Here is an 11,207-nt window from a genome sequence, read left to right on the forward strand (position 1 = left end):
CTAGCTACTTTTCTTTCCTAGATCTAGCTTTACTAGCTCGTCTTTAATAGTCACCGACTCTAAAAGGACGTTAAACCTAAATAAATAATTAAATAAATAAATAAGCCCCGCCTCAACACCGCTGTCGTGTCGTCATGGAGAGTTAGAAATGTCCATATACTGCACCCCAGTAATAAACGTATAAGCATGAACGGCGTACAGTGATCCCGTTGATGATCGGGCTAGTAGTGGCTAGAAGGGAAATAGAGACCAAATTAAAGAAAACAGAGTTCGCAAAGACGCGAGAGCGGCGTAGCCATCGTTGGAATCGGTTCTTTACCGCAGAAAAATAGGCCAAGGAAAGGAAAAGAAAGAACAAAGCAAACACCCATGCGCGTAGTAGACCAAATCTCCCGCATACGCAGCCCAAAACTCGATCAGGTCGGTAGTCCAGCGCAGCATACATGTCCCCGTCTACAAAACGCTTCAATCCTAAACCCTTCAGCCGCAACAGCGGCAACCCCATTTCCCTCCCTATCCGCTTCAGTGCTCACTACATCAGCTGCGCCCTAAGCCTGTCCCCGCGTATAGTCGCCCAAGCCCGATAGCCTTTAGTAGCTGCAGGCGCTAGGAAAGCGAGCATACAGAGCGTGAGGACGATGCGTATAGTAGGCTACAGGAATAGGGTCAGAAGGGCGATGTACAACAGGATGGCGATAGCGTGGGCGTTTGGAATATCGTCGTATGTTGAGTTTGTATGGTGCGGTTGTTGGGTAGGGGGCATGGTTACGTTTTGCTTTTTTTATTAGTTGGGTGCAGGGTTAGGGTGGGTGTTTAGAGTTTTAAGTTTTGAGTTTGGATTTCGGAGCAAGAATCGTTGTTTATAGTGAGAGTGGATAGGGACAGACGGTGGGAAGTTGTCGTATAATATATGTGCGGTAGAATAACATGCTGCTGTGTTTTCTCTGAGTTTCGCTAGAATATTCTAGACATAGTGCCTTAGTTTCTAGAAGAGAGGCATTACTTCATCGTTGAGCATCGAAAGTTCCTCATGCTTCGATTACCGGAAACTTCTGCATGTCTCAGGTATCTTTGTCTTTCTAGCACGCAAACATGTCATCTTTTTAAGACACAGAAGCAAGCGCACTGGCAAAGCGGCACAGTGCACAAGCTGTTACCTTTCGCTGCGATTCTCTTGTCAAATCGCTGATTCCTTAACGCTCTGCATCTTCTGGGTGGTTCTCGCCAAGCGGAGAATCATGATGTGGAACTGCGACTGAGACAAAGCAGCTGCACCGTTTTGACAAATAATGTTTTGCTCATCAGACAGACTGCAAGCAAGAAATCTTGCCACAACATTCTAGAAGCGCAACCGAGTGACCCTGTAACATCCATGACCTACAATCTCGATCATTGAAGCCAATAATGGGCACTGATAACAGTTAAATGCAGTTACATCCAGATGCGCTTGTGATGGTATTGGAAGAGAACTTCGCCTTTTCGTACTTATCAAGGTTGATATTTAGTGAGATTAACGTAACCGGCTAAGTAAATGGCTGTTACATTGTCTCCTACCCATGGTGGAGAGGAAACTGGACTTTGTAATGTAAACGATTTTATGCGCTGAATCTTTCTGGAACTTTGGTGGGATTGCGTTTGTTAGATGTGTATGCGAAATTGCCGTGAGTCTTGGAAGCCGTGCTCTGTACGCGTTGATGGACCTTGATTGCTCTGTTGATGTTAACGAAAACTGTTAGTGTATGCCGGAAATGATTTGGCAAGGACTTAGGAGTAAGTCTCATGACTAAGGGTTTGCTGGAACCGTCTGCATACGACTCCCTATTTATCAACAACATCGAATTTGCCCTTATGTGCCCTTGCGTTTAGTGCTTGTATATACGAGACCGATGATGCCGTTCTCATCTCCAAGTAGATACTAAACGCCAGCGTCGCCACCGCTATCCTTATCAGCAACACCATTAAGCTCAATCCTATGGGCCGAAGTAAACCTCTTCAATACCGTTATATCTAAAGTAGAAGCCGAATCCAACTTCAGGCCTAGGTCGGCAGTTTTTCCTCATCCGTTCAACTCCAAAAAGAAAAACTGTACATTGTATTTCTACCAACTTCACAAAGAACGCCGCCGAACCCTCATTGTTGAGAAAGATACTAATACTATTAATGTTTATATCGTAGAAAAATATAATCCAAATACGCGCGCAGGTCTACGCTCTCTCTCTCTCTTCGACGTTGAGGGCGACGTATTACACACATCCCCTATCAGAGAAAAGAAAACACCTGAAAATACTAGAAGGACAGGAGTTTTTGCGTTCTACGAAGAGTTGTACATGCTGGAAACGTAAGGCAAAGTAAGACACGCCGGTAGAACAGCGGAGTACCACTTCAGCAAGCAGTGTAGGATAGAAGAACAAGAGAGATAAATAGAAATAACAAATCCTCCAACCTCCCGGACCGTCGGGTGGAAACGCAGTGTCGAAGCTATTCGTATGCGTATAGGATTACAAATAAGCGTCTAGAAACCTGCAACCGTCAAAATTAATGCTATTGAGAATCTCCTTACGCGTTGTGACTGGTTAGATTTAGTATTTTTAGCTACCTTTCCTCGGATGTATATCCATACGCTTAAATTAATAGCATTAGAAAAGCCTTACGCCCGTGTAGATACAAATCTTCTTCGAAGCGCATGAAGAAACGGAGCAGGAGAGCTACTAACCACAATCACTTAGTATCTACCCGGACCTTCAGTCCTTTTGTGTGTGTATCTCAACCACGCGGATCATCTCAAACTGTTTGGTTACACGCCCTCCAGAGAACATCTGCGAAAGAAGCATGTAAGGGTCATTTTAGACGTGCTAAGTAGTATAGGCACCTTGCAACGTCTCCCTCGGGCGCTATTGTTATAATCCATCTATGTAAAGGCGCGCGCTAGCTCACACGCACTAACAGCTCTAATATACCTTCATTCTTACCCAAAACAACTCGCAACACTGCCTTCGAACAACTTAACCCTTCTCTTTCCTAAAAGCTCATCAACACTATAAGCTTTCTCTTTCTTAACCACTATAGACCCTAACCCTAGCCCGCCGCCCTTCAGCAACGCGCGACTAACGCCTTACGGCGCAGTACGCATGCATTCGTACGCAGAGCTAAATACTAACGAAGCGACTCTAAGCTTAAACGCTCAGTTCCATGGCCGAACTTTTAGCTTCACGCTCCCGCCTAGCGTCACGAGCGCGCGTATCCGCGCCGAGATCCTCCTCCCGGCTACGAAGAGAACGACGGAGGAATACCTTATTGCGAACCTCGATAGCTCGGGCTTTCAGGTCTTCAGTAGAGACGCGACGCCAGAGCTGCAGTCTCCGGGCGCTTTAGAACAGTACCCCGCTACTACTAACGAATAGGAATACCAGGGTGATTTAGATCCGCATACGCCTACTGCGGTTCAGGACGCCACTGTTCATAACAATGCTCGCGATTCTGTTTATGAATTGACGGCTCAGACTGCGGATTTAGACGAGCGCTTCCGCAAGCGTGGAAGCACTAACTTCTTAAATAGGGGCGACTTTAACGGTATAACTAATCCGATCCCTCGTCCTGCGGCGGCTGCGTCTAGATTAGTTCGTTCTTCTAGCTTATACTTAAACAACACCGCGTCTGTACCTAGGCCAGAGCTCTCTTCTAGCATAACCTTCAACAGCGCGGGGTCTAGACATGCTGATACTGTTAAGCAGCACACCTATACTCCAACTTTGCATAATATGCCCGCTTCACAGACCAAACTCCCTGCGCATTATCGTAGGCGCGGAAGCGTCGACTACTTAAGCAGGGGAGAACTAGGGGGAATAAATAGCAATAAATAGCGTAGTCGTCCCTCGTCGCTTATCGTAGGCCTAGTTCCTTCTTCTAGTCCGACCTTGAACATTGGTCAGGGCTTGAATACTGGTATAAACTTGAACATAGGAAATACTACTGTTGTAACCAACTCTACATATTCACTAACTCTGTACGACGCGCCTACTCCGTACGACGCGTCTACTCCGCTAACTATACGTTCTCGAGGCCCAGTCTCCTATAATATCGCTGCTCTAATGAGTTACTTCGGTAGCAACGCGCAATACGTATAGGTGGGCATAAACAGTTACCAGCAGAATGTGCAGATGAACATGAACGCTAACCAGCAAAATACGCAGGTAGGCATGAAAAGTTACTCGCAGGATATGCAGATAGGCGCGACCACCAGTCCAGACTCGCACGGCCACGGCATCCTCGCAGAAGGCGTGCACCTCGAAGATAACACCCAGAACACTCCGCCAGGCCCCTACGGCCGCAGCCTCAAGAGCCAGCGCTCGTCGAAAAGCCTCGCCAAGTCCGCGCTCAGCTTCATGGCGCAGACGCGCTCGCGGCTTTCGAACAAGCTCTCAACCAGCACACTGCCCAGTCCGCGCCTGAACAACAGCGTCAGCGCCGGCGAGCTCGGCTACTGTTACGGTTCGCGTTCACGCCCCCTAAGCATCCAGACGGGCGGCCTGGGCGCGTACGCCGCTGACGCCGTCCAGCGTAGGCACTCCTGCTCACCCGTATGTCTACGAGGAGGCGGCGTGGGCGTTTCCGCCCCGCCACAACCGCTCGCTTAGAGAACAAGCGGCCTTGTACCGTAATCGCTGCGCGAGCTTGTTCGTGCCGTAGCAGGCGCGTGAGGACGAGATAAGTGGTATGGAGGTGCCGAAGAGGCGCCCGAACAAGTTGAGGAAGAAGCCAAATTTTGCTTTTCCCTTGTAGCTAAGGATCGAGATGGTGCTGGGAAAGAACAGAGGATGGTGGTGATGGTATGATGATGGTCACTGGACTTTTGGTCTTGCTGACGGCTTTTCGGTTTTCACTGTCTATGCAGAACCGTTGTCTCAGCTCCAGGCTGTCTAACTGACTTCCGGTACTTTCTGCCCTCCTGCCTATTCACGGAAACACTGATGAACGACGATTGAGACACGTTCTGCCTATCCACGGAAATACTCACGAGCGACGACACGACACGGTTGCAAGTGCGCACGAACAAAGCTGATAACGGCTTAATAGTACCGCCGGACCTTTATCTTGCTGCGTACCTTTTCTTTGTCACGGTCTTATTGAATAACGTCTCTTTCTTTTTTATCACTGCCCCTATCCCCAGTTAAATAATTATTCAAGAGCGCCTTGTGCGACACTCGCTTTGTCTCTAAATAAAGAAAAACATTGGACTTTAGTACTCTCTACTAAGTAGATAGGTACTAATGAATCGATATCCATTTGCCCTATTTACCTGCGTGGTCTTTAGTAATTAGAAAAGAAATAGACTATACTATACTTAAATAATCGTTATAGACCTAGTAAGTTATTAAACACTTCGTAGTTTTTTTATAACGTGCTTAAAAGGACGCCGCGGGACTAAGACAGAAGAGAACGTAGCCTACTCTTATATAGCTGTAGTAATATTAAAACGGCGTTATGTAGCTACTAATATATATATATACTCGCATGGCTTTTTATATTACTCGAAATTAATATAGAATCCGTAATAGCGATTCGTAGTAGTTATCTACGAAACTACCGTAAAAAAGCTAACTAAATAAATAAACCCAGCGTACGACTATCCATATATCTACCTCCCTTAATAGCTAATAACCTAACCTTACGCAACTAATTCATCTATATAGAAAACTATACACAAATTGCTTATAGTAACAAACCCGTTATAATAAGAACCTAGGACTAAAATCTCTTAAAGTAATACATATTAGTATTTAGTAAAGATATACGTAAATAGAACCTACCTCTTCTATTCGCTGTTTCTATACAGCGCGCGTCCGCTTATTCTCTTAGGCAGGCTTACTCGTTCCCCTTACTACCACCCCTAACCTCTTCATGTACGTAGCAGGCATACGGTCACACCTAAACACACTTACCACTCATCGCACATCGCTCATCACTTACCTACAGCGACCTATAGCCGCAGCTCCGTAGCGAAAAGATCCTCCTCGCCATCCTTACACCTACCGTAAAGCGCGCGCAAAGTGGAGGTCGTCGACGTTGGTCTGGCTTTGACTCTGCCCTTGCTGTTATCCGCAAGAGGCTGTCGTACGCGCTCGCTTGATGCTGCGTCTCCGAACTTCCCGCCCGCTTAAACCCCCCAGCTGCAGACGTACTCGTCGTAACAGCAACCGCGCATGTCTGCACCGCGCAGGGGCGTGTTGCTGGGAGCGTGATTCCGTTTGCTGAAAACGCGATGCCGGTGCGTGGGCGTAGGGGCGAGAGACCGTCACTGAAGCTGTACTCCGTGTCTTTTAGAGCTTTAATATATAGATATAGTTCATCCACCCGAACGGGCAGAGGCTGCAGCATAGGCATACGTATACCTACACCCTCCCCGTCCTAGTCTTCCCCGGCGTGGTCGTAGCGAACTACGCTAGTTTCTATACTCTTGTTAGCAACGCCATCACCACTAGCCCTCGGCCCCAAACGCCCTTCCTCCGCCTCCTCTTCCTCAAGACCATCACCGCTAGTAAGCATTAGCGGACGAGCGTTAACATCGCCAAAGACCTCAGCCCCTAGCGCGCCCAACTCGTCTACATACCCTAGCAGCTGCTGGTACAGCGCGTCTGTCTTCGCGCGTAGGGAGGCGATGCTATACTCGCTCTCTTCACTCTGCTCGCTATCGTCGAAAACGGTAACGGCGTTTTCTGCGGTAGTAGTATCGGGGTTAGTGTCGGTATCGATCCGCGTGCGCCTGCGTCTGCGGATGCGACTGCATCTAAGGTAAGGTAGGAGGGCGGTGAATACTGTATCTGTGGTTGTTATTGTTAGTGATGTGGGGGTAGTTATGTCTGTAGCGGCGTCTGTGCCGTCGTAGGCCTAGGGTATAGATGAGAGAGACATGTTGTATTATAGGAGGTAAAGATGCGGAATTTCGAAAACGAACGAATCAAATCGAAACTTCAATTTCGCAAAACCTGCGTAGCTTTTACTAGCGAAGAAGAAGGTAAGAAGAAGCGGAAAGACGAGAATATAGCTAAACAGCCGTCTATCCACTGCATGTATACTACTTATACCCGTATCCTTCCTCTTCATTATCCGCGGACAAAACCATTATTCCCTTTAGCTTTATCTCCTCCGCGAGGCTAAAGCGTCTTTATTCATTTATTCGGTTCGGGGTAAAGCAAGGCAGGCGTTTACGCGTCGCTCACTCTAGTTTAGAAGAGACTGCCTAAGTCTGACGCAAACAGCTGTATGTATAACCGGCGAAACGAATGAATAGAATAGAACAACCGAACAGAATAGAAAGAACTAAATAGAATAAGATAGAAGCACGAGAGCAAGAAAGAGTATGGCACACGATAGCAACCAACTAACCAACTAATTAAGTAAAGATCTTCAGTTTAACATCAGCTGTATGTATGTCTGTAGTTTATAGTCTGAACTCTGTACCTAGCTAGCTATACGAGCAGAAGCCAGCCTTGAGTTTCTGTAGCCACGCCATGCCATAACGACGAAGAAGATCTAGAACCTTGACGCGAACATGCGTGTATGCACGCACGCATGGACGTTGATACGTACTATGCCGCTTTGTAAGTTCTACAACAACCATCCAAAGAAGTACCACCCTAAGAAGCATCACCCAAGAAGCACTACCCCTAAGAAGCACCACTACCCCTCCACTCCACCCGTACCGCTTTGCAAGTACCACCACCACCATCCCAAGAAGCACCCCATGAAGCACCACCTCCCAACCCTCCAGAAAAACCCCACACTAAGGCGCGCCAGTATCCCCGAAAGAAAAGAACGCCAAGCCCTCACAATCCGCCCTCGCATACCTATACTGTGCATCCGCGAACATCTGTCCGCGACGTCCAGCCGGGTTGGCCACAGCATCGCGCACAGCCCTACGCGCCTCGCTGCCGAGCTCGAACAGCAAGGGCTGAAGGTCGACATCAGCGCGGGGGTCGAAGCCAAAGGCCCAGAGTACGAAGCGGCGCATGTCTGCGATGAAGAAGGCGCAGGCGGCCGAGTGTTCTTCGCGCTGTTGCTGCAGGTGAAGTTGGTCGCGCTGTTGCTGTTCGTCGTGCTGCTGGAACACTGGGGCAGCCATCTCGTTGTACGGATCGAAGGCGAAGATGGCGGCGCAGGAGGCGCGCGCGGCAGTGAAGGCGTCTTTGTCGTCAAGGCGCGCGTATTGCCCCAGCGCGTGCAGGTAGGGCTGCAGCTGAGGGTGTTCGTTGACATGCATGTTGGTGAGCGAGGCGTGTTGCAGCCAGTGGGTTAGCTCGATCAGCAGTGGGTAGTCGTCTTTTGGCGGCTCGTCGAGACGCAGCTGGACACGGCGGCGCTTTGCGATTGCGGCTTCTTCTGCTTGCTGGTTACTGAGACTTTGCGACCGCTCATGCGCACTGCGCTTTCCGAGAGTGGTTGAAGTAACATGAGCTGAGGTTTGCTGCTGGTTAAAGTTGAGCTTGCTTGAAACATTATTGCGACCGTTGTTGCTGACTTCATCACGGACAGGGCCTTCATTGTAGGCCTTCCAGAGCGGAGTTTCTGGAATCGCACTGTTATGCCGTTCGAACAAAGAGGGTAGCATCTGCTGTGAGGGGCCCAACCCAAACCCAAGAGAATCTTTAAAGCGCTGTGGCTCTTGCTTCGCCTCTGGCGTCCGCTTGCATTCTACGCAATACGAAGGTGGAATCTCGCCATGTTCCTCTTGGTCAAGTCCCAGAGCGGTCCAGTTCACCGGCTGAACATCTAGTTCGTCGCACAAGTCTGCGAGAGGAAAGTCGTTTACCGGACGGTGGTTGCGCAGGCGTTGGGTGATGGCCAGTAGCCCTTGCCTCGCACAGTCGCTAGGCTTGAAGTAGACGCAGAACGTGCGAGCCTGCGAGAAGGACTTGAAGCCAAGGATCAAGTCGCGCGAGGTTGAACTGTTGGGCCTGATGTTCTTAGCGTTGGTCTTAGGTACTAGGGTGTGGACAGGACCGTCGTGCAGGCAGAAATGGGCACGGAGAACAAGGCCAGATTCCGAGAGACCAGCATTCTCGAGGGCGGATACGACTGGGCCAGCCATTTCAGAAGCTTGCAAGGATTCGTAGGAAAAGACCGGCAAGTCAGAGGAGAACACGGTAGAGAGTGGAATGATGTTGGAGAATTCCATTTCTCGTCGCTTGCGACCGGCGATCTGAACGCGTACATCCATGGAAAACTCAACCATGCCCTGACCTTTGTCGTCGTCATTGTCCAAGTTGACTTTGAGCGATAGCTTCTGCTCCATCTTGTTGAAGGAGGAGAGCGAGCCGAGAGTAACGACCTGATCCGTCTCTGTGTCTTTCCATTCGACAAGAACGCGCTCATTGAGTATTGTTCGGGGTCCGCCATTGCGGTCGGCCATGTCGCGATCGCCATTGTGTCCTGCCATGTTGTGCCCTCCATTGTGTTCTGCCGTGTGGCGTTCATTGTTGTGTTCCATCATGTCGCAATCACCACCGTGTTCCGCCGTTCCGTCGCGTTCGAGCATCTTGTCGCAACCTTGAGCGCGTTCCGGCATGATCTCCTGTAACCACAAAGCCCTATAGTCACATCAGCACTTGGCAAAAGCAGAAGGGGGCAAAAACCTGAGAGTGAAACAAAAACCCCGCACCAGAGAGACTCGAGTCAGAGCTGGTGGGAAAGCCCGCCCACCCAGGCTTCAAGCGAGAGAGCAGCCTTGACTCCAGCCGACCCGAACCGAATGAATTGTTTCGGGGTCGCCTCGATCAAGTCGAGAGAACGCCACCACAAGCCCTGGAACAGCCGCGAACCAGCCAGCCGCCGGGAGCGCAGTACGAAGTAATTCCTCACGCCGGGCAAACAACGGGTTCAGCGTGGCAGATACGCGCGACGGAAAGAGTACTCGCGACCGGGAGTGGGAAACCCGCGACCGAGACAGAACTCGTGATCGAGAGAACTCGCGACCGAAAGGACTCGCAACCGCCGCCGGTGCGCGATCCACAACGAAGACCTCAGTTGCCGCAACACCAACGCATGAATCGACCTGCCGAACGCGCGCGACCAACTGGCGTGCTGCTCGCCAAGACCGTGAGGCAGACGCTTGGGGCTCACTAGGCGCGGCGAGGTGCCCGCGGAGTTGAGCTGTCGAATTGGTTGAGGGCGCGTGAGGGTAAGCGAGCGAAGGTATGCGAGCGAAGAAGGGTAGCCGAGTGGGGGAAAGGGAAGTGCAATGTATGGTGTTGAGAATCGAAAGTCGGTGGTGGAGAGAGAGCGGGGAGCGAGCGCGTGGGGAAAGTTATAGCGCCGGAGCTGGCGCCGTGTTAAGACGCTGAGTCAGGCGTAAGTTTCACACGCTTCCCGACGGTTGTTGCTCGGCGAGGCGTGTGATTGGTTTCGTGGAAGAACGCCGGGCGCGCGCAAGCGAGCTTTGTCGCCGGCGAGGCTAAGCGAGCGCTGAGTAAGGCGAGATAAGCGATCTTATCACATCTTATCGCTTATCGCGTCTTATCGCATCGCTGCAGCCAGCAGCCAGACAACGGCCAGCGGAGAAAACGCAGCGCAGCGCGGTGCGTAGCATGGCAGGCTAGAAACAGAGCCCGAGCCCGTCGCCGACGCGTATCGAATCGCTGGCTGGCAGCTGGCAGCTGGAGCGAAAACGATCGCGCGCCGCGCCATGACGCCATGACGCCCGCCTCAGGCCTAAGCCCGAGCCTGAGCTCCGTATAGCTACGTAGGTAGGTACTGTAGCTCCCAGCGTTATCCGCGTTAATAGACTGATAATACTACGGCAGCAGTCGTCTCCGTCGAGCGCGTCGCGCGCCCTCTTTCCTTCTGACCCGACCAACCGCGCGCCCGCCCACACACCTCTGCCGCACCGCATCGCACCGCCCGTCCAGCCAGCCGCCTGCCTGCCTAGGTATACACACACACACAGAAAGAGAGAGGGAGAGGAGAGGAAGGAGGGGAGAGAGGACTGCTGCTGTTGTTGTTGTTGTGTGTGTATGCGCGCTGTATGCATACGACATACGTCGGAGCTGGCTGGCTGGCTGGCTTGGAAGGACATGGTAAGTACGTAAGTTAAAGCAAGTCGGGCATAATAGGTACGGGGTAAAGCATAATAAGCTGTCAGCCAGGATCACTCCGATAACTCTCGTTTATCAGCCTCATTATTTAGTTGTTACACAACAGCCTTACCCCTGCAC

The 11,207-nt window shown here is 50.6% G+C and overlaps 3 protein-coding genes across 3 annotated transcripts; 2 read left to right on the top strand and 1 right to left on the bottom strand.

Moving 5' to 3' along the window:
* Positions 1 to 3,128: 3,128 nt before the first annotated feature.
* Positions 3,129 to 3,837, top strand: K452DRAFT_314129 (uncharacterized protein; the record flags this gene model as incomplete). The annotated part of the gene is made up of 3 exons (XM_033543727.1): positions 3,129 to 3,323; positions 3,402 to 3,795; positions 3,827 to 3,837. 3 exons carry the CDS (start codon positions 3,129 to 3,131, stop codon positions 3,835 to 3,837), a joined length of 600 nt encoding a protein of 199 aa, XP_033390977.1.
* Positions 3,838 to 4,163: 326 nt separating this feature from the next.
* On the top strand, positions 4,164 to 4,779 carry K452DRAFT_334273 (uncharacterized protein; the record flags this gene model as incomplete). The annotated part of the gene is made up of 1 exon (XM_033545190.1): positions 4,164 to 4,779. The coding sequence occupies one exon, from the start codon at positions 4,164 to 4,166 to the stop codon at positions 4,632 to 4,634; it is 471 nt and encodes a 156-aa protein (XP_033390978.1). The 3' UTR covers positions 4,635 to 4,779.
* Positions 4,780 to 6,405: 1,626 nt separating this feature from the next.
* K452DRAFT_303674 (uncharacterized protein) lies at positions 6,406 to 9,562 on the bottom strand (the record flags this gene model as incomplete). Its single annotated transcript, XM_033542755.1, has 3 exons — positions 6,406 to 6,532; positions 6,608 to 6,778; positions 7,845 to 9,562. 3 exons carry the CDS (start codon positions 9,560 to 9,562, stop codon positions 6,406 to 6,408), a joined length of 2,016 nt encoding a protein of 671 aa, XP_033390979.1.
* Positions 9,563 to 11,207: the final 1,645 nt, after the last annotated feature.

Source organism: Aplosporella prunicola, assembly GCF_010093885.1.
Source record: "Aplosporella prunicola CBS 121167 unplaced genomic scaffold K452scaffold_140, whole genome shotgun sequence".
NCBI lineage: Eukaryota > Fungi > Ascomycota > Dothideomycetes > Botryosphaeriales > Aplosporellaceae > Aplosporella > Aplosporella prunicola.